We start from the raw sequence: 23,258 nt of genomic DNA, 5'->3' as shown, positions 1-23,258 counted from the left end.
TTATAGAGTCCAGAGACAAAGTTGGCACTGGAGAGTCTGCCCATGGGCAGAAAGATACCCCTTGGACTGGGCTGGTGTTCCAGGACAATAGCAGGTAAGAGAATTAAACCTTGAGTGGGGATGGAGGTGTGGGTTAGAGATGATGCTGAAATAAGAACATGGAATAGGAACTAAGGCAAAAACAAACTAAGGCACAGGAGACAGACTGGGGAGGTCTTTGGACTAGGAGACTTTGCCTCAGTAGGTGGGGCAGAGGTTGTAACCGGGGGCACAACACCATAGCCCCAAACTATGACTCACAGCTAGCCCCACTCAACTCTGCTTCAAACATTGAACGGTGTAGAAATGGGCCAGAAGTGAGCCTAACGATAGGAAGACCAACGGATCCAATTTAGAGGATCTGGGGAAAAAATGGGTGGGAGAAGAACAAAACACCAGCCTAACAAGGTCCCTACACTCCAAGATGAATTAATACCTAAATCAGGACTAGGGTACACCAATGCAGTGTGTTATCCAACTTTTTTGACCAAGACCCACAGTAGTAAATACATTTTACCTGCCACCAAGTACACAAATACACATATACTCTTCTCGGTGCCCCAACAGCTGGTAGGTAGCAGAACGAAGACTCAAATTCATGACTGTTCACAAACCTCATGCTGCAAACTGCTGCCCTGTTTTTCAGAAAGAGTGGGTCATGAAATCAAATCATGCAGTGGGTTGGGACAAGTATTTCTTCAAACGAAATATGTAGTAGAGTGTATTGCATATAGTAAGGAAAACCACTGCTTCCTGAAATTTTTGGTTCGCTTTTACATTTATGTCTGTGTGCACTGAGGTCACCATGTAAAATATTCCTTTTCGGTCACTGTCCAAAGAGTTGGGAAAACAAAGATCTAAGGTACCCTGAAGGAAGTGTTAATGGATGTTTTATTAACAGCCAAATGAGGCTGTCTCTGCACACAAAGGCAACTCCGGGAGAGGAAGTAAGCTAACAATTGTGTAACAGGTACAGCAGCGGCGGGAACCTTCACAGTAATTGACTTATTTACTCCCCAATTCACAGATGAGGAAAACGAGACTTCACACTACGAGTTCGTGGCAGGCTGACACTGGAAACCACGGGTGCTCGGCTCGCGCACGCGCCGCTGTCCCAGGACGCACGAATACATCTTAAGCGCAGCGACCAAACCCGCCGCGCGTCGAGAGCCCGACACCGTCACGGGCGGTGACCCGGCCAACGCCCGCCTGTCGGATATCACTGCCCTAGGAAGGCCGGAATGAGCCCTGGAGAGAGCGGGACACCTACATCGACTCAGCGGGACAAACCCATTTTCCTTAGAAACCAGGTGCCGGGCTTCACCACGCAGTCAAGGATGGTTAAGATCTCGGTTCGCACGACGCGCGTGGCTTGGCCCTTCCGAGCCACTATCTCCAACCCTAGTACGCGCCACTCTCGCGATACGAATGGCCGGTGCCCTAGGACTCGTCACTGACTCAATTTCCGCTCCTCGAGAGGGGCCCAGTCCCGCGCGGGCCAGGACAGTACCTGAGACAGGAGGCGCCTCCGCCATCCCGTGCCGCAACACCTAAAGCGAGCCCTGCAGCCCAGCGAGCGCTGTCACCCGGTCACGTGCCTTGGACTTCCGGCGCCGCGAGAATATTCGCTTCTGCGCGCCCGGTAGACGGCCACGGAGTTTGCGCGGCCTGAGTCAACTGTGCGGTGCGTCCGTGACGTCAGACAGGCGCGCCAGGCTCCGGGCTGAAGGAGGTTGCTAGTGGCTGTAGGTGGCTAGGATCCCAGGAGGGTAGGCGGGCCCGGACTTGCGTAATCAATAGTTTTCCTTTTGAGAGTCCCTGTGCTCTCCTGCTACCGTGCCCCACCCAACCAGCTTCACCTGGTTTTCTGGAGTCACCTCAGACAGCACCTCCTTACTAGAGTAGTTTAGGCTTAGGATGAAAACAAAAACTAAGTAGTCAAAAGGCGGTCTGGGAAAAAATACCTGCAAAACAAACGATCAAAGGCTAACATACAAATAGCTCTTATAAATCAGTTTAGAAAACGAAAAACCATTTATTAGAAATGATAAAGGACTTGAACGGGCAGATGGACACAACGTGAGGGGGGAAAAGTTTGGAGGCACTGATAATTTTTAAAGTGCAAAATGTTTTGAGTGAATGTGTGGCGTTCTATTGTTTGTGTGTTTTGTTGTTGCATTACTCACTAGAACACAACGTTTAAGTGTGAAGCATCTGCATTTGTAAAGTAATTCACCGGTCCAGGCTTCCCCAAGAACACAAAATAGTCATTCATTCACATACATTCTAATGCCTATTTTTGTCTTACGCATTGCTCTAAGTGCTGGAGGTTAATGGTGAAAAAGACAAACATGGTCTCTGCCCTCAATGAAGTGCATTGTCTAGTAGGGGAGGTTAAAACTAAGTAATTTATATTTACAAACTAATAATTTGCGTTATGAAAGAAATAAGTAGGGTAGCAGTGATAGAGACTTACTAGGATCTGCTCCAGAAAAGGTGGCCAGCTTTCTTTGAGTAGAAGGACAGATGAGAAGGGTAAGCTATGTGAAGATTCAGAGGGAATAGCATGTGCAAAAGCTATGGAGGAAGGGAAGCGCTTGAAGTGTTCAGGTTATTGAAATATTTGCTGGAGAGCAGTAAGCAAGGAGAGTGGCACAGTATGAAACTGGAGACGTAGGTAAGGAGATCACGTGGATCACCTGCAGGCCATGATAATGGATTTTATTCGAAGAGCAACAGGAAGTTAAAAGGTTCTAAGCAAAGAAGTGGTATTGTTACCTAACTGAACACGGGTCTGCTCACTCCATGCGAAGCAAAGCCAATCTACTGACACCAGGTTTTGGTGAAGAAAAGTACAGTGCTTATTGCAGGGCGCCAAGCAAAAGAGTGAGAGACAAGCCTCAGATCCACTCCAACTTGGTTTTTGAGTTAGGGTTTTTTTCGTTTTGTTTTGTTTTTTAAAGGGGAAGATAAAAGAGGCTGGGATTGATCATCATCTGGTGACATTTCTTAATCATAGTTTCGGGAGTCAGGATGTCTCTGGTTTACAAGTCTCTGGGCTGGTGGTCCATGGCTTGGGAGCTCATCTTGTCCTGAGTTTGTACGTTAATGATCTCTATAATAGCGATTTTAGTACATTAACAATGTTACTGACAACAGCAATTTTCCTCATCTGATTCTAGTTGATTAATGTTCAGTTAGCACAGGATGGAGGTCAGAGGGAACACAAGAAAGGGAATAAAGTCTTGGATAGAGAGATTAATCATAAACTCAGTAAGGGAACTTGGTTTTAGGGGCACTCAGTTTCAGTATTTGAATTACCCTTAAAGATTTCTCATGCTCCCAGGCGAAGAGTGAGTTGTGGGGGAGCAAGAATATAAGTGGGCAGAAAAGTTGCATTTTTGTATTATGTTAATACAGAAGATGGTGGCCTTGGACTAGAGTGACAGCAAATGTGATGGAGAGGAGAGGGCAGATCTAAGGTATATTTGACATATAACCATTATCCAGCTCCCAAATGTTTTTTAAACCAAAAGGTGTGATGCGATAATCTCATTGTTCTGTTAATTTGAGTTTCTCTGATTACTGAGTCTGAACATTTCTTAGTGACCTTTTGAGTTTCTCTTTTTAGATTGCTTATTCACATCCTTTGCCCATTTTTCTGTTGGGGTTGCTCAGTTTTTCTTGCTGATGGTTTCTTGTATATTGTAGATATACAAGACTTGTATATCTTGTCAGTTTTAGACATTTCAGCTGTCTTCTATTATGTCCATTAGCTTTATCCTTCATTGATAAAAGGATTAAACAGAAATCCTTAATTTTGACAGATAAGTTCATCAAACAAAAAACCTTATCGTCCCCTTTAGAAATTACCAGTTGTATCAGTCTGAGTCCAGTCAGAAGAGAGGAACCACATAGTAATTTAAACAGGGAAGGTTTTATTTATTTAAAGACTTATTAACTACAACAAGGGATTAGAGTAATAAGGGACTGACTAGTAAAGAAGTGAAAGAGAACTCTAAAAGAATACAGGATTAGCAATGTAAGGAAGAGCCACTTCCTCTAGGGCTGAGATAAAGTGTCCAGTGAAGATCACCCCAGAGCTGAGGTGCAGACTTTGTTAGAGGGGATGCGCCTATGGCTCACTAGATAGGGAAGCTGCTGTGGTGCTGCACTGGTGGAAGTTGCCAGAAATCTACCTTATATGGTGCTGGGGAAAGCCATTCTTGGGGACGTGTCTCACAAGAGGCCGTCTACTACAAACCACTTTGGGGGGGAAGGTGCCAGGAGAAATTTCTGGCTGCTGGCCATCATACACTGAAGAAACCAGGTGCTGAAGCACAGGAACCAGACGCTGGAGAAGCTGCCTACAGCACAGAAGCCTGCCCAACCCGAACACTAGAAACAGGAAAGGAAACCCTTTCCTTCTGCAGTATTTGTCTGTTGCCCTCTACTGACAAACTTTAATACCTGCCAGCTGGTAAAGGATAAGTATTTAAAGGGCCCAAATCCATTTCACAGAGCAGGCAAAAAGGATAAATTTGGAACTGAAAGTCAATAATTCATAACTGGCATACTAGGGAACCCACTCATTATTTCCAAAACTTGTCAATAAATGGAAGTAAGCAAGCGTTTATCCTGCCTTTCCTATACAAACAGTGCTTCACCCCACATACCAAAAGTTATGACAAGCAACGAAAGCAGTGCTCAGGTGGGAATTTATAGCTATATATACTTACATTAAAAAAGAAATCCAAACAATGGAATATTATTCAGACCTAAATAGAAATGAGCTATCAAGCCATGAAAAACACATGGAGGAAACTTAAATGCAAATACTAAGTGAAAGAAGCCAATGTGAAAAAGCTACATACTGTATGTTTCCAACTACTGTATATGACATTCTGGAAAAGGCAAAACTATGGAGACAGTAAAAAAAAAAATCGTGGTTTCCAGGGATTAGAGGGAAGGAAGGGATGAACAGGCAGAGCACAGAGGATGTTTAGGGAAGTGAAACAACTCTGTATGATACAATACTATAATAGTGGGTTCACTGTCAAAACCAATAGAATGTACAACACCAAAAGTAAACTCTAATGTAAACCATGGACTTCGGTGATGACGAGTCAATGCAGGTTCATGAATGGTAACGAATGTCCCACTCTGGAGCAGGACGTCTCTAGTGGGGGAGGTTGTACATGTGTGGGGACAGGGCGTGTATGGGAACTCTCTGTACGTCCTGCTCAATGCTGTTGTGAACCTAAACTGCTCTAAAAATATTTGTTTTGTTTTTAATTTTTCGGCTGCACCGCTCAGCCTGTGGGATCTTAGTTCCCCGACCAGGGATTGAACCCACACCCCCTGCAGTGGAAGCGTGGAGTCTTAACCACTGGACCGCCAGGGAAGTCCCCTTAAAAAGATTTATTAATAAAGAAGATAGATCTCAAATCAGTAGCCTAACCTTCTACCTTAAGGAACTAGAAAAAGAAGAGCAAACTAAACCAAAACAAGTAGAAGGAAAGAAATAATAAAAGTCAGAGCAGGAATTAATGAAATAAAAAATAGAAAAACAATAGAAAAAAATCAACAAAAACAAAGTTGATCCATTCACCAAATACATCAAAATTGATCAGCTTTTAGCTAGACTGACCAAGAAAAACAAAAAAAGAGAAAAATTCAAATCACTAAAATTAGAAATGAAAGAGGGGACATTACTCCCAACCTTATAAAAATAAAAAGGATCATAGGTAATACTATGAACAAGTGTATGCTAGCAAATCAGATCACCTAGATGAAATGGAAAAATTCCTAGAAATACACAGACTATCAAAACGGACTCGGAATTCCCTGGCGGTCCAGTGGTTAGGACTCTGTGCTTCCACTGCAGGAGGCCCAGGTTCGATCCCTGTTTGGGGAACTAAGATCCCACAAGCTGTGTGGCGTGGCCAAAATAAATAAATAAATAAATAAAACGGACTCAAGAAGAAATAGAAAATCTGAATAGACCTATAACAACTAGAGATTGAATTAGTAATCCAAAAAAAAAAAGCTTCCCACAAAGCCAGGCCCAGATGGCTTCACTGGTGAATTCTACCAAACGTTCAAAAAATTGGCACCAATCCTTCGAAAACTCTTCCAAAAAACAGAGGAGAAAGTAATACTTCCCAACTCATTCTCTGGATGAAAACTCTGCCTTAGGGCAATCATTGCCTATCTCTTCATTGCAGGAATTTATGGCAAGTCAGACTGCTTGTCCATGAAAACAGGTTTGTCCTGATCAGGCACCCTTGGGCAGTGGTTCTTAACGTTAGCTACACATAAGAACTACCTGGGGAGCTTTTAAAAAATCCAAGTGCCCACACTGTCTCTAGATATACTACATAAGAATCTATGGGGGTACGACTCAGGCAGCAATAAAACAAACCAACTCCCTATGTGATATAAGAATGTATAAAAGGAAAGCTAAGGGATATGGATAATAGATGTAGAAGTGCCAAACTTCTCTCTACTGGATCATTCCAGTCTCCTCCACCCTTGTTAATCTCCCAGGGCTGCTAGATTACAACCTAAGGAGACCGCCTGCACTCAATTCTGCTTCTAATGCTTAACTGACCAGTGATGCTAACTGGTGGTAGCTATAGCAGTGATCACCAGAGGGCCCCTACCACAGGATTTATCCTCTCCACTTTCCTTAAATTTGCTGGGATTGACGAAGACCAGGTCCTGGCTTTTGGTCTTTTCCCAGTATAGCAAGAATTAGCAGAATGACAAAGGTGTTAAGGAAGCTCTGAAACCGAGTACCCCTAAAACCAAGTTCCCCTACCGAGTTTATCCCCTACCTCTCTATGCAAAATTTTATTCCCTTTCTTGTCCCCTCTGACCTCAATCCTGTGCTAACTGAACGCTAATCAACCAGAGTCAGATGACTAAAATTGCTATTGTCGGTAACATCATTAAGGTAGGGACTCAGGTTGTTCCTCCAGGGCAAAATGAGCTAACAGACCCACCCAACCCTGGTCACGGACCACCAGACCAGACTCGTAAACCATAGGCGTCCTGACTCCCAAAACTACGATTAAGAAATGTCACAAAATGATGATTAACCCCAGCTTCTTTGTTCTTCTCCTTAAAAAACCCCTAACTCAAAGACCAAGCTGGAGTGGATCTGAGACTTGTCTCTCACTCCCTTGCTTGGCACCCTGCAATAAACCCTGACTTTGCTGCAAACACCCACTGTCAGTTTGGCTTTCTGTGCCGTGGGCACACGAGCGCATTGATCGGTTACAGCTCCAGGGAGGGGAAACTGTATGAGCAGAGGCAGGGAATCATGACTGTATGGCAGATGCAGGAGAACTAGAACAGGACTCTTACTAGCAAGTGACAGGAACCCAATTCCAACTAGTTTAAGCAGAAAAGGGGGTTTGTTGGCAGAATTCTCAGTTCACAGAACTAAAGGAGGAGTTGCAGAGACTTGGAGCACTCTGAGAATCTCAAAGATCAGAAGTCAGGGCTCAGTGCCATGAGGATTCTTTCGTTCTGCCTCTTGGCTGCTCTCTCGACTCAATATCTCAAACTTCTCAGACTGATAAAGAGTAAAATAAATAAATAAATAAATAAAGGAAAGCATTTCCCCTTAGAAAATTTGAGGGATGAACTTCAATAGGCACAAACCTGGTTACAAGCCCACTCCCATAGTGGAAAAGTAAAGGTAGGGCTACTCTAATTGGTATTTTTCCAATAATCACACATTTGGAATTGGGGAGGCAGTTCTCCAAATGAAAGAGAATGCTGTTCTGAAAAGACTAAGCAATAAACCATTACAGAGAGGCAGGGGCCAATAGGCAGCTTTTTAAGCCCTGCTGGAGGTGTCAGGGAACCAGGACTTGATGCAAGAAGGGAAAGCAGGTCATTTATTCGCAAAGGCTATGTGAGGGATGTCCAAGCCAAAGAGAGTTGAAAAGAGAAAAGGAGGGGCTGGATTTGAGAAACACATAGGGGTTAAAAGCAGGGTTTAATGATTAATTGAATGTGTAGGATGAAGCAAAATGTAGGCATCAAGGACAACTCAAGAGCTTTCTGTTTTGAATGATGGAGGATAATGGTTCCATTAGCTGAGGCAGGGAAAACAAGAGGTTAGGTCTGGGGGAAAGATAATGGTTGTCTTGGCCATTTGAATGTGAAGTGTTTGTGGGCTTCTGGAACATCCAGGTTACTCTTAGGCAACGAGTGGATATAAACAGGATTCTGAAACTCAGGGGCAAGACCAGGGATACAAGTATAGACGTAGAAGTCAGCAGTTAAAGCCATGAGAATAGCTGAGATTATTAAATATAAGTGAGCAGAGAAAGAAGTACTGTGGATAAAGGCTGGACTCCTGAGGAACACCAACATTATATGGTTGGAGAGACGAGAATTTCAGAAAGGAATCTTGGAGGGAATAGTCAGAAGAATAGAAGAACCACAGAGTACCATCACAAAAGCCAAGGGAAGAGAGACTGGTAGAATGATTGTTCACTGGTATCCAATGTACTAAAGAGGTCTAGCTGGAGCACTAAATATCACCCACTAAAACTGGCAATATATGGGTCACTGATTTAACACTGGCAAGATAAGAAATAAAGCAGGAACGTTGATTGAGTGTGAAGCTCAGGGTAATGAGCTTAATTTGGATATTAGATTTTAGGTAGTGGTGGGGTGTTTAATTTGGAATACCTAGAACTGAAAATAAGAATAAGGAAAGAGGTCTGGGCTAGTAACAGTTATTTTGAGGCATTAGTTCATAGGTAATAGTTAAAATCATGGGTGTGAGTTATCTCAAGGAAAGTATGAAGGGTAAGAAGTCATCCCAGATTGGAACTATAATGGAAGAAATATTAAAAGGGCTGAGTGAGAACTTGTAAGGAAGCCAAGGAAGGTTTCAAGAAGGTAATGATGAATAGTGTAATGTTTGCTCCACTGGAAGGCTTCTTTAAGGGTGAGGTTAGTGGGGGTGGGAGAGGGTTACATCCGTGTCTCATCCTCACCTATAACTAGACAGTGAAGTTTTGAAGAGAGGAGTTGTGATTGTTTTTGGTATCCCCTAGGTTGGTATAGAGACTCTACAGGGCTGGTGTTCAATAAATGTTTACTGGATTGATCTGCTGACACGTGAAAGGCTGGTGCATGTGACACTGTGAGGCAGCCAGTGAGGCTGGCAGAAGGGAGGATGGATCATTAAAGACCCTGAAATCGAGCAGGAATTTGGACTTGCTGTAGCACTCCAGGCACCTCCCAAGAAGGGAATAAAGTCCACTTTTTTTTTTTTTTTTTGCTGAGCTGCGCAGCTTGCAGGACCTTAGTTCCCCAACCAGGGACTGAACCCGAGGCCATGGCAGCGAAAGTGCCGAGTGCTAACCACTGGACTGCCAGAGAACTCCCAACCCCAGATTTTTAATTGTTAATAATCCCTCATATGAGACGTGGCAGTTAACAAAGTACTCAAGACAATCAATTATTCCTCACAAAAGCCTGTGAGGGAAGCATGATTTTACTAGTAAGGAAATAAAAATTTAGAGGTGTGAGTGGGCTACTTAGTAGTTATTAGATGCAGACCCAGGGCCCAAGCCTGGATTGCTCCTTGCTCTTTCCACTATACCACAATGTTGCCAGTTAAATTCGATTTCTGTAGTGGAGTTTTTAGGCTGAGTCGACATTAAAATTATATTAAATTTGATTTCTGTAGTGGAAGTTTCAGGCTGAGGTAATACTATTAAAATTACATCCTTTTGAAAAATATTTATTGAGTATAAATAAATGTCCTATACATTAAATATCAAGAAATATTCATTATTGATTACAAGTCCACTGTAATACTGAATGAACCACAGAATCAAAATAGCCACCCATGATACAGTAGTGATAATTCCATTCCAATATTGGACACAGTAATGATTTACTCACAAGACACAACAAAACTCACCAAAAAAGGCCATCACTTTAACCAACCTATAATACCACAAGAGAAAATGGTTTTGAATCATAATATGGACAGTCCCACTAATCTCGTCTTTGTCATCAATTTATCGGGTCAATTTGAGATTGTGGAGATATGCTGTCATAGAACTTAAAGATTCCCATTTCCTTGGTTTTATCTCAAAATTATTATTAAGGAATGAAGTTATACATACCCAATGATAATTTTAAGTAAGTTAGTCTTTCGTAAGAGAAAAGGAATAAAAATTTAGTATGAAGAAAAGCTTCCTTCAAGCAATGAGTCTCTTAACGGAAAAAAAATGAAAGCAATGTAATTAACTTTTCCTCCAAAGAAAGGAAAGAAACCTAAATCTGTTATGGCAAACTTGGAAAGATAAATATTTCCTAGTCCCAGAATATGCGTTTATTTTACATGATGTACTTGAATGATGCAAGTCTACGAAGCAGGGATCTGTGGCAATCCGAATTCATCCACCAAGACTCCGTCCTGTGAAAAGGAAGAAATGTTTAGTGCCACTATTTGCCAACTGATAAAAAAAGAAAAAGATTACAAATATTTAGTAGTCAAAACTCATTTCCAAGTGTTTAATCAATGAAAACAAAAATCCCACCGATAAGATGAGAACAAGCTGTTTTATGAAAGGTAAAGGGGGAAGTGATAAACCAGGAAAAGAAGTAGAAGGGATCAAAAGGGATGACTCTTTGCAGAGTACGGGAAGAGTACAGAGAGAAAGAGAAACCTAAGAGTAAACCTAGAAAGGGGAAAAGGGGGCTGGGACTGTCCAGGAGTGAAGGCAGAGGAGTGAGTGCTTGCCTCCAGATTCCCACTTTCACTCTGATCCCAAAGTGAACCAATACCTTTCGTAGCCTCACCAATCCTTTTATTTATTTAATTATTTTTAAAAATTTATTTAATTTATTTAGTTTTGGCTGCATTGGGTCTTTGTTACTGCACGCGGGCTTTTCTCTAGTTGCGGAGAGCGGGGGCTACTCTTCGTTGCGGTGCGTGGGCTTCTCATTGCAGTGGCTTTTCTTGTTGTGGAGCATGGGCTCTAGGCGCACGGGCTTCAGTAGTTGTGGCTCATGGGCTCCAGAACGCAGGCTCTGGAGTTGTGGCGCACAGGCTTAGTTGCTCCGCGGCATGTGGGATCTTCCTGGACCAGGGCTTGAACCTGTGTCCCCTGCATTGGCAGGCGGATTCTTAACCACTGCACCACCAGGGAAGCCCGCCTCATCAATCCCTGAAGGAGCGGTGCCCTGGGACAGGCAGTCACTTCCATACCACACTTTACTACAAACTTATATGCAGTGACACCACTATCAGTTCAGAAACCATACCTCAACAGCACATTTAAGTCAGGAATCTGTGACCTTCTAAAAGTGGAAATAACACACATCCTTCAGGGACCTGTTACCAAGGATTTGAAAAGATGGGCTATGGTAGTGTTGATAAAAATGATTTTAGGTATGCTGAGAAAAAGCAACCTCACTCCCAATGCAGGGGGCTCGGGTTTGATCCCTGGTCTGGGAACTAGATCCCACACGCATGCTGCAACTAAGAGTTCGCATGCTACAACTAAGGAGCTGGCGAGCCGCAACTAAGGAGCCCACTTGCCGCAACTAAGACCCAACGCAACCAAATAAATAAACAAATATTAAAAAAAAAATTCAGTTATAAGGGACCTGAGAAATTACCTACTTTCCCACCTGTTTGTTCCCCACATTGCACAGGTAGGAAAAACATGAGGTTCAGAGAGAAGATATGAACTTCTAATTTGCTCAAAGTCACACAGTGAATAAAGGCAGAGCTGAGACTGGCTCCCACTCTAGGATTCTGTCAACTATACTGTGCACCTCAATGTGCACGTTGGGAGTAGGTAAACACCAGGACTGTAAATGACCAGTGGCAACAGAAAAAATGACATGTGATACCAGAAACTCAGATGGGGTAAACAGGATTTTATAAGCAGCAAAATTTTATCTATTTATAATGACAAGCATGTAGATTTGAACAGGGCTTTAAGTTCGCAAAGTCCTTTTACATACAAGATCTAATTTGATCTACACAACAATTATGTGAGATAATTACAGTTATCTGCATTTTATAGATGCAAGGAACAGAAAAGTTCAAAACAGCTAAGTGATTTGCCAAGGTCTCACAGTTAGTGGTTTCAATCTCAGGCTTACACCCAGATGTCCTGATTCTTTTTCCTTGTTGAAGTAGAATCTTTCTACATTAAGTTTTATCCTTAAATTATGAATCCCTAGTTCAAAAAAAAATCCACCCTATTATTGATCATCGTGTCTGGAGTGGACCTTTATTTTATGCTGCCACCCCGCATGGTTCATGCATATGTTGCTGCTGCTTTCCCAGGAAATGTCTAAAACCCAATAGCACCCAGTCCAAGCTCACAAAAGTGATTATGTATACTATACAAATTGTCATTGAATAAAACCATCCCTGGCCCTCAGTGACACTATTTATGTAGCCTATCCACAATCCAATGTGGGAAAACTGGGCTTTCAAGGGTTCCCAAAATAATGACAGTCTTTCCTTGTTCTTACTTAAAAATACCTTTTAGATTCCCAGACCATTTTGCATAGAAAATAAAACAGAAAAAGCTTTCACCTTATTCTTTGTGTCAGTGGGAACACCTTCTGGAATTGCAGGTGCAGCTGCTGCTTCATCCAAATAAGAACTGTCTTCATCAGCCAGAAGCTCATCGCCCAGTGCATCCAACTCTGAGATTGAAATAGTCAATATTTCAAAAAAATGTAAGCAAGAAAATTGGCAGCTAATGTTAAGAAAGTTGGCCAAATTATTTGCAATAAGATGAAAACTTAGCAACAAAGAGAAGGGATTATTAATTTCTATTTTCAAAATAAAAGATGGCCATTGTAAGAAATTTTCAAGGGAACTGGTGTGGTAAAAATCCATGAAAAACAAAAATTAAAATAAAACAAACAAACAAACAAAACCATTCCCCACAGGTTTATAAGGCCCAGTCTTCATGAGAAGACTCTATAGTTATCGGTTGGCCAATTCAAATTAGAAAATCCTGATGATAACAAATGTAAAAAATCCTCTCCCATTTATTGATGAACTTGAAAGCCGGCAGTAAAAGGAGGCATGAGATTGTTGTATAGTGAGTGACCATTACATGAGATCAGGCTTTAAAAATAAGTCTATGGCAAAGTGAGTTGGAAGTGACCAGGGGAAATGGCAACAGCAGGTAGAGACTCATCAGAGGAAACTTAAGATGAGAAATAAGAAAATAAAGAAATAAACGGGGGAAAAAAGGTTCTAGGCAAAACAGAACATGGAGAGAAAGAAGAAGTAGTAATGGGACAGGGGAATCATGCAACAGAAAACCCAGTGTGGGGTGGTCCTGCCATCTACCCAGTTGCTCATGCTAGAAATTGACAAACACCTCTGACACCTCCCTCTCTCTCCACACCCAATCAATCATTAGGTCTTGTCCATTCAACCTCCTAAAATTTCTTCAATATGTCCACTTATCTCTGTTTTTGCTACCACCACCATAGTCTCAGCCACCACAATTTCTTAAATGGACTACAGGAACAGTTTCTAAACAACTCTCTGTGAGGCCACTTAACAACCCCTTCCATTTTGTCTTGCTACCCTCTGCTCATCCTTCAGGTGCAATGCCTGTCACTGACTCCCAAATAGGTTAGATTCACTGGCTATGTGCTCCTATGGTACCCCATACTTCTCCTTCCCAACAGTTTGTGCTCTTATAATTAATGAATTACTTGAAACAAGCAGTTTCTTACCCCTGCTAGAGGAGAAGCTTCATAAATGCAGGGATTGTGTTTGTTTTCTTCAAGGCTGAATCCCCAGCGTCTAATACAGTGCCTGGCATATAGTAGATGCACACTAAGTATTTGCCAACTACTGTTTCTTGATCTGCTTCACTGTTCTGAGGGAGAGGACTCCAGCAGGAAAATAAAGAGAAAAAAAATCAAAAGGAAAATGGCAGGGAATGGCAGTGTTTGGATACCAAGCACCAGGTCAGCAAAGGCCTTTGCCTAGACATTCCTTCAGAGCTTGTCCATCCCAGAGTTGATGGGGTATGCAAGTCTGATATGGCTGCCTCTCAAGCTCTTTGCCCAGAGACTATACCATAAAGTCTCAGGGAACTGCTGCAGAAATTTTCTCTAACATTTGGGAGAAAAGGTCCCAGGCAGTCGCTCCTCTCAGATGCTAAAGCTACATATACATTGCTTTTCCTATAACTTACCTGCTTCTAGGTCATCTTCATCTAATTCTGGGGTGCCGTAACTACGACTCAGTGCTTCTTGGATTTCATTTGCATCTTCCATCATATCCTCTAGCTGGTCTTGTAGATCCTACAAAAATATATGACAGGATTTTTTTTTTTTTTTTTTAAATTATTTATTTATTTATTTATGGCTGTGTTGGGTCTTCGTTTCTGTGCGAGGGCTTTCTCTAGTTGTGGCAAGTGGGGGCCACTCTTCATCGCGGTGCGCGGGCCTCTCACTGTCGCGGCCTCTCTTGTTGCGGAGCACAGGCTCCAGACGCGCAGGCTCAGTAATTGTGGCTCACGGGCCCAGCTGCTCTGCGGCATGTGGGATCTTCCCAGACCGGGGCTCGAACCCGTGTCCCCTGCATTGACAGGCAGATTCTCAACCACTGTGCCACCAGGGAAGCCCTATGACAGGATTTTTATTCATTTCTTACCATTTTTCTCTAACTACCCCCTGTCCCTATTCTCTCCCCTGAATCTCAGAAACGAGCAATGGCCCACATAATCTTCCTATTTTTGGTGGTAAAATGTAAACTTAAAAATAAAGAATAGAATTGGTAATCTTGCATTTGAATTTAAGGTGCTTCACGGAAATCCAAACTTCTATTGCAAGAATAGATGCCCAATCAGCTCTCTCATTACAGAAAGTTTGCTTGAAACATGAAATCAAGCAACATTTACACTATCAAAATTTTTCTAGTTAATAGAGAAAAAGACGTAATTGAGACAAGCAAAGTACTCTTCTTGAGTCAGCCAAAAACTGACTACGCTGTACAGGGAAAGGAAGCAGTAGCAGAAACAACTGGGTAGTACAAAAAAGTTGTACTGAGCCCACCCTGGATGGGGAAACAGAAATGTAATCAGGATAGGCTTGATACCTGAGACCAGGCTGGTGAAAAAAATTGATTGAGGGCATAAATCTTCTGGGAATTATCTATTTGTACTTAACTAGGAGACTATTACAAGGCCAGAAAGAATGTAAAACCAACCTGAGAAGTGCTATAGCATAATAAAGGGCAGTTAGTATAATGGTTAGAAGAGCAGACTCTGGAGTCAAACAAATCCAAGCTAAAATTTGGCCATTACTCAATGAAAAGTAATGTCTCTTAGCCTTAATTTCCTCCTCTGTAAAATGGGATTATTAATAGTCATTCTTCATAGGGTTATTATAAGGATTTATTACAATAATATATGTCATAATATGTGTCAAACACTAGGCACTTAATACTATATATCTTCTACTGTGTTAAGGATGTGCAAAACAATATGTTTTTCATATACTGAAAATTCCACATAGAGGGGAATGGACTAGTGTTGATAACACAGAGGGTCCAAATCAGCACCACTTATCCTTCAGAATTTCTAGAGCAATGCAAAACATTTAAAACCTCCTTCCTGGCCCCCAGATTAGGTTTGTTTTTCCATATAAAGGGTATAAAATAAAGTGGAGAAAAACATTTTTTTAAAAAGAAAATGCTTTGCTTTTCTGCATTTCCAAGTGCCAAACTACTGTACATATGTAACAGTCTGCTATACAGAGAAGCACTGGCTGAAACAATAATTAAAATAGAGTGAAAATAACATAAACTAATCAAGTTGAACTTATATTATGCTTTTACATGTCAAGACAAGTCTGCCAAAATCATCTATGGATAGGATTCCTAGCAATAGACTCTAGAATAGACACAGAAAAGAAAAAAATCATCACAAAGAATTAGCAGGTTCAGTTCTGGAAAAACAAACAAAATCAATACAAAACAAATACAAGCACTACACTTGATGTGCAGAAACTGGGAAACAAAAAAGACAGAAAAAGGGGAACATACATACATAGAGGCAAATTTTCTGAATGAGCACTATAAAACAGTGAAAATGTTTTACAAGTAAAGTATTTTAGGAAAACAAATGGAATTCAAAATATCTAGACCAGCCAAAGACACGTACCCATACACATCAAAAAGTTACAACGAAAGGGGCTTTCCACCTGTCATGCAGGCAAATCTATGAGGTGACAGGAGAAGGATAATTAGATGGGGAGAGAGCCAGACAACCATAGGTGAAAGACGAAGAAACATACAAAAAACCAGAAAGATCAAATTTCTTTTTTGTTCATTAAATAGCACTAATTAAAACATAAGGAACCCGAAAAGCAGAAAATAAAATTCAGTTTCATTGTATTTTATTATCAAATAATAATATACAAATAAGACAAGCATACTCAGAACACTTTTCTCAGTGAATCTCCTGGAAGATATCACTAAGCCTAAATTCTTGTAAGCAGAGACTGGTGTGGAGGATTAGAAAGAGGGTCCCGGGAAGTATAAGGAGGGGTGCTGGAAAAGAGCAAGATGGGAGGAATGCCTTCACTTACTAAAGACCAGAACTACCCTACCAGAGAATACGTCTGCAGAAGCAGTAAAATGCTGGGGACACAGTAAATATTCTACCAACAAATAATGCTTCAACTGGGCAGAACTGCTTTATCTCCATGAATGGCCTCTAGTTCATTTGTTCATCAATCATTAAATACTTTCTGAGCACCAACTACGGACAGGCATTGTTTGGGGCACTGGGGATACAATAGTGAACAAAACTGAGTCCATGCCCTCTTAGAAAGAGACATTCTACTCAGCGGGTAGAGGGAAAGAGAACTATCACATACGCAGAAAGGAAGCCTTTTCCTCAGGCCAGTCACAACTCCTTCTGCTAACCCTGTTTGCCATCTGTGCTGTTCAACTGAGACAGGCGAGAGGAGCCAAACTCTTAGGGCTCAATGCCCCAGCAAAAACATGATCTCAAAAAGAAATGCTAATTTTAAGGACCTAATGACATTATTATTAAAAATCTAGGGACTTCCATGGTGGGCCAGTGGGTAAGACTCTGTGCTCCCAGTGCAGGGGGCCAGGGTTCGATCCCTGGTCGGGGAACTAGATCCCATCTGCCGCAACTAAGAATCTGCATGCCGCAACTAAGAGTTCACAGGCACAACTAAGAAGCCCGTATGCAGCAACTAAGAAGCCCGCGTGCTGCAGTGAAGATCCCGTGTGCTGCAACTAAGACCCAGTGCAGCCAAAAAAAAGAAAAAAAAAAAAAAACCACTAAAGAAATGGGGGTAGGGGATCAAGAGGTACAAACTACTATGTATAAAATAAAATACATAAGCTACAAGGATATATTGTACAACACAAGGAATACAGTCAATATTTTATAATAACTATAAATGGAATATAACCTTTAAAGAAAAAGATGACTCAAGTTCTGGGGATCTAAAGTACAGCATGGTGGCTATATTTAACAATACTTGCAAGTTGCTAGGAAAGTAAACCTTAAATATTCTCACCACAAAAAAATAGTAATTATGTGAGGTTATGAAGGTGTTAACTAACTTTATTGTGGTAACCATTTCACTATATATATATATACGTATCAAATCATCATGTTGTATACCTTCAACTTACACAATGTTATATGTTAAGTGTATCTCAATAAAACTGGGGGGAAAAAATATAAAGAGAATTACTAGAAGAGGGAACCAATTCTACACCAGGAACCGTGCTAAGCACTTTATGTGTATGTCCTCATTTTACACTCGGGACAATCCTGGTAGATGAGCAGCAACATCACTACTTTACAACTGAGGCAACTGACTAAAAATCATTAAGTGAGTTAGAAGTAAAAGGAAACTGGGTGCTTATTCACTGGGTGCTTATTATGTACCAGGCATTGTGCGTTTAGATACACCAACTCATTTATTTCATCCTAATTATAACTGTATGTGGTATTAGGATCCTTAGCTTAACAATGAGGAAAGTGAGACCTCTGGTACCCTTTCCCAAAGTTACTCTATTAGTAAATGGCAGAACCCAAGATTCAATCCCTCTCCTGTGCTCTTCCTATCACATACACAATCATTTTGATTCTTTTAGAAACAAGTGTATATTCTTGGGGAAACCAGTACACATCTCACCTCAATCTGGTCGATTTTCACTTGCTTGTATGCTTTCTTCATTTCCTTTACACCCAGTTTCATAGCATCAACCTAAAAAAGGAAAGAGAAAACACCATGTCTTAAGAAGCCGTGTTGGTTAAACTGTCTTTTAAAAACCATGGGAAAAGAGCACAGAGTACAAAAATAAAATAAAACCATGGCAAAGGTGTTTTGGGAGTACCGTGGTCTTGGTGTCCTTCAATGACTGGATGGTGTAATTGGCTTGTTCCATGTTAAATGACTGTTGGGCAAGATTGTCCCGCTGCTGCTCATACCTTTTTAGAGTCAATTGAGAAGGATAAATGTGAGCCAGATAGAAATCCTCAGGAAGAAAGTGTCTCTAACACAAAATAAGAGAATTTTCTTAAAAACAATAACAAACATTAAAAAATTAAATATACAGAAAAATTGGGAAAAACAATTTAATCAATCTAACACAAACATCATTTGATGTCCCTCCAGTCTTTTTCCTCTGTATATATTTTAGTTACAACACTATTTTCCACTTAACATTATTATTATTACTGCTGCTTTCTACATTGCTAAGAAGTCTTAATACATGTCTTTATAATGTTTTAGATTATGTCCTATGCTAAATTCCCAGAAATGGAATTCTTGGGGGAAAGGGCAAGACTGTTTTTAAGGCTCTTCATACATATAGTGAAACTGTTTTTCCAGTAGACTGAACTCCTTGAGGACAGGTATGATATTTTATTAATCTCGTATCCACAAATAGGTAATCTATCCAACCTAATATAGTACCTGGCACTCCATGTTTTTTTAAAATAAAGCTTTATATCAACTTATAATACTGCCTCAAAGACTTATATCACTATTCGAAACCATCTAACCATCAACCAGAAGAAAAATGGTCAATGATGCAGGCAAATGGTGGTGGAACATTATTACCCCGTTAAAAAGTATACTGTTTGGAAAGAATATTTAGAAGAACAAAAATACTCATGATATAACATTAAGTGGAAAAGCATAACCTATATACACGCCATTTGTTATCTTCTAAAAAATTATATGCACACATACCATGTATGCACAAGCAGAGAAAGAAACTGTAAGAAATTAGCATTTTAAAGGTGGTTATTTCTGCTAGTAGCAATCTAGGTAGATTTCCTTTTCTTCTACTCATGTTTATGTACTTGCCAAGTTTCTACAATGAATAATATCCTTTTATTAAAAAAAAAGTTACCTAAAAATTGCAATGCTACCAATTAGAGAGGTAACAGTTTTATCACACTCTCTCACCACTCTAGGCATTATAATTTCTTTTTCTAATTCTGTCTAATCTAAAAGGAGTAAGATGGTGTCTGATGTCTTATAAAAAGTTAGTTTATAAATAGGAATAGAGATATCAACAATTTTTCTGGTTCTTTATTAGCTGATTACATCTGACCTCTATAACCCTGCAGAGGGTCTCATCAGCTCACAAGGGTAAGTACCAAAGATACTCTTGGGCTTCTGCTCAAACACTGGGACACAGTCACCTAAAACAAATTAAGGACCGTTAAATCTTCTGATGGGAGGGAACAAATATTCAAGATTCCCAATTTTACAGACAAACAAATAAAAATTAAAAAGGCACACTCTAATTAAATAAATGGGAGAATCAAACTCTATAGATCTGGGCAGTCCAATACAGAAGCCACTAGCCACACATGGCTATTTAAATTGTTAAAATTAAATAAAATTAAAACTTGAGTTCCTTAGTCACACTAGCTACATTTCAAGTGCTCAATAGCCACACATGGCTAATAGCTACTGTACTGAAGAGCAGAGATACAAAACACCTCCCATCAAAGCAAAAAGTTCTATTTAAATGGACAGTGCTGCAACAGATGTTGCTGAACATGCAGGGGGAGAAAAACCCAGCTAACTGTATGTGTAAATGAAATTTGCAATTAACTCAAGAATGCTTATAAAGTGGTATGAAAACCTAGAGGAATGGAAGACCATTTCCCTTTTGGTTAAACCTGCTAGAGGAAAGGAGGTTATGCTTATAACTTACATCCGCTTTTGCTTTAGAACCCGCAAGGCTTTCTGCTTGACCATATTCTAGGGAGAAAAGCAGATTTTAATGAAAGGAAGTAGAAAATATACATACGGTAAAAAAAAATCTCCCATATCCTCACATACCTACTTCCTCTCATCTTCAAAGTAGACACAGTGGCTCCTGGATTGTTCACTTCCCAAGCAGGCTTTAAGCCCCAGCTTGTCTCAGTCTTGGCATCCCACATCTCAGTGTACTGAAGTACATTTCCTTTTCCTAGTGCATATTATCTCTACTCCCAGCCCCAAGAGGGCCGATTTTGTATATCTAGGTGCCTTAGGGAGATTCCCAATTTGCACAGTCTGCTATCCACTCAAACTCAGCATGCCCAAACTCCTCAGCCTGCTCTCACCTTGGAAATGACTAATAATGGCCCTGCCAGTCTCTCACTTCTCTAGGTTGAGAACTGTTACACCAACCTTACCTTTCCTCTCTCTGTTGTGTCTTCATGCACTGCCATCTTAGATTTTCAGAACTCACTTTTAAATTGATTCCTCTCATGTCATTCTTATGACTACCACCATGGTTTAGGCTTTCATCTCCTCAAGTCTAGGTGGGCTTTCCTGCCTCTGGTCGCTCTTCATTCCATGCCATCTAACTAAGATGGCAGAGAAAATCCTCCTGTCACTTCCATTTCTATACTGTTTTATAAATCATTTTATTTGTCTCCTCCAATGAAGAAGGAAAAGCAGGTATTATTACTTCCCAGATGATAATAATACCTAACATTTACTGAATGCGTCTATGTACTAGACACAGTGTTATGTAGGTCACATGAATTACCTCATTTAATCTCACACTTTAAAGTAGATATCATCCCCATTTTACAGATGGGAAAACTGAGGTTCAGTGATGCTAAGTAACTTGCTCTAGCTTGAATGTCTAATAAGTTACAGGGATGGGAAAAAAGAAGACAGTTCTACATTCACAGTCCATGCACTTAAATATACAACTCTATGTTTCTACCCAACAGAAGAGGAAAATAAAAAATGAACTGACTTTATAAAGGTCACAGCTAGTAGGTAGTGATGGTATTATTAATAGAACACTGGTACTTTTTTCCCAACATGCCACTCCTTAACCAGTCTATTATACTTACCTAACTTGACTAGCCTGGCAACTCATTATTCCTGAGCAGGCCCAGCTCTCCAGGTAGTATATAGCACCTTCTCAGTAGAATATGCTAATTCCCACGTACATGCTTCTGGACATGTGACCAGCATCTTCTTGCCACCAGGTCAAATCCCAGCCTTCCTCTCATATATGGCTGCTAACTCTCCTCCCTGAAGGATACACCCTCACATATGTTTTCTTATTAGACTGTGAGCATCTCTTCTGCATCTCTCACCAGCCCTTACCACCAGTCCCTACTTCCACAGGTGCTCAAGTTAGGCTGTCACAGTACCTTCTTCAGGTGCTGCCTACCTTACCTTTGCAGGACCCTCTCTCATCTTCTTGATCTGATCCTTATACTTCACTAGTTCAGCATCCAGCCGAGAAATCTTCTTGTCAATAGATTCTGCCCTGCTGTCCACCTTGAGGGGAAAAACATCAAAGGCAGTAGTAGTTATGGCAATACATTTACATGAAAAGTGGCAGGAGAGGAATGAATATAGAGGAAGAAAGGAAAAATAAAGAAGAGGGACTTCCCTGGTGGTGCAGTGGTTAAGATTCTGCCTGCCAATGTAGGGATCACGGGTTCGATCCCTGGTCTGGGAAGATCCCACATGCTGCGGAGCAACTAAGCCCGTGCGCCACAACTACTGAGCCTGCGCTCTGGAGCCCGTGCGCCACAACTACTGAGCCCGCATGCCACAACTGCTGAAGCCTGTGCACCTAGAGCCTGTGCTCTGCAACAAGAGAAGCCACCGAAATGAGAAGGCTGCACATGGAAATGAAGAGTAGCCCCTGCTCACTGCAACTAGAGAAAGCCCACGTGCAGCAACGAAGACCCAATGCAGCCAAAAATAAATAAATAAAATTAATTAATTAAAAAAAAAAAAGAAGAGCATATGGTGAAAGGTGGAAAACAGTGATTCCTAACTGTTGGTGGTGGGGAGATTCTCAGCCAGAAACACTGGAGAGCTTTTATAAACTATACTCCACCCCCTAAATTCTAATATTCCAGGGTCGCTCAAGTGTGCTTGAGCAGAAAAAGAATTTGAGAATCACTGGGCTTAGTGGAGATTTCCCTAAAATCAGAGGCTTGTCAGGCTGAGGGCTCAAGCAGGAGGTGTGTGAAATGGGTTAGTGCCCAGTGGACCCCGGCTAGGGCTTAGATCTAATGCTATTCGCTTGGATAGAAGGTGGCGGCTTAATGTCAGGGGTCAGAGCTCTGAATTTTGTGTTACTGAGATCCAGGATTGGGGTACAGATATGTTGAGCTAGGATATCAAGCCGAGGGCCCTGACGTGGGAGAGGGATGAGGGATGGAAGAGGAGTTAGGGGTCAGGCTGGACGAGGTGGGAAAGCTGTGTGGGCCTATGGCTGGTAGGGGTGAGGAGGTAAGGAAACAGCGAGTGGACACGGCACTGGGCACCAGAAGGGGTGGGGCGCAAGAAGGGCGAGACAGTGATGGGTTAGGGGTTCCTGGTTTGTGGAGTCAGCAATGACTTGGGTAACAGGAAAGAAAGTGGGGTGGAGAGAGCTGAGATGCAATGGGTCCGGGACCCAGCAGTAGGCGCCGAAGCCGGGGGTGGGTGCGGTAGGGGGGTGTCAGGGTCCCTGAGCCTAGTTATGCGTGTCTAAGTGCCCACCGTGCCAATGCAGTCAGTCAAGCTGGGCGGCGGAGCCTTGGGTTTCGCTTTCCCGAAGAATCGGTTCATCTTGGGCGGCCGCGAAGACAACCCAAACACTGGAGCAAAACCAGAAACGGAAGCAGAATCACCTCCGCCTCCGACTTGACTTC

The 23,258-nt window shown here is 41.5% G+C and overlaps 2 protein-coding genes across 6 annotated transcripts in view; both read right to left on the bottom strand.

Annotated features, from left to right (window-relative positions):
* Positions 1–1,680, bottom strand: part of NFX1 (nuclear transcription factor, X-box binding 1) — a 77,994-nt gene extending 76,314 nt beyond the window's left edge. For 2 of the 5 annotated variants that reach the window (XR_009702091.1, XM_061200490.1), the window contains exon 1: positions 1,550–1,674. Coding sequence is in view for 4 of the 5 variants with exons in the window: in XM_061200490.1 (XP_061056473.1) it covers positions 1,550–1,574 (25 nt within the window). In the remaining variant the exon portion in view is untranslated. Of the gene's footprint in view, positions 1–1,549 lie in introns of all 5 variants that reach the window. The other 3 variants (XM_061200492.1, XM_061200493.1, XM_061200491.1) reach the window with 3 other exon arrangements.
* An 8,159-nt stretch (positions 1,681–9,839) lies between these two features.
* CHMP5 (charged multivesicular body protein 5) lies at positions 9,840–23,247 on the bottom strand. The gene is made up of 8 exons (XM_061200489.1): positions 23,107–23,247; positions 21,781–21,885; positions 20,309–20,355; positions 18,470–18,563; positions 18,268–18,339; positions 14,274–14,382; positions 12,641–12,753; positions 9,840–10,498 (listed from the first exon to the last, which is right to left on the bottom strand). The coding sequence occupies exons 1-8, from the start codon at positions 23,173–23,175 to the stop codon at positions 10,448–10,450; spliced, it is 660 nt and encodes a 219-aa protein (XP_061056472.1). The 5' UTR covers positions 23,176–23,247; the 3' UTR covers positions 9,840–10,447.
* Positions 23,248–23,258: the final 11 nt, after the last annotated feature.

Source organism: Eubalaena glacialis, chromosome 9 (genome assembly GCF_028564815.1).
Source record: "Eubalaena glacialis isolate mEubGla1 chromosome 9, mEubGla1.1.hap2.+ XY, whole genome shotgun sequence".
NCBI classification, from domain to species: domain Eukaryota; kingdom Metazoa; phylum Chordata; class Mammalia; order Artiodactyla; family Balaenidae; genus Eubalaena; species Eubalaena glacialis.
The sequence above is the reverse complement of the archived record's forward strand: the minus strand, read 5'-3'. Positions and strand labels throughout refer to the sequence as shown.

Coding starts and splice junctions, on each gene's coding strand:
- CHMP5 (XM_061200489.1), bottom strand. CDS start 23,175: ATGAACCGATTCTTCGGGAAAGCGAAACCCAAGGCTCCGCCGCCCAGC. Junction 21,886..23,106: donor TGACTGACTGCATTGGCACG/GTGGGCACTTAG, acceptor TTTCCCCTCAAG/GTGGACAGCAGGGCAGAATC. Junction 20,356..21,780: donor TGAGAGAGGGTCCTGCAAAG/GTAAGGTAGGCA, acceptor TTTTCTCCCTAG/AATATGGTCAAGCAGAAAGC.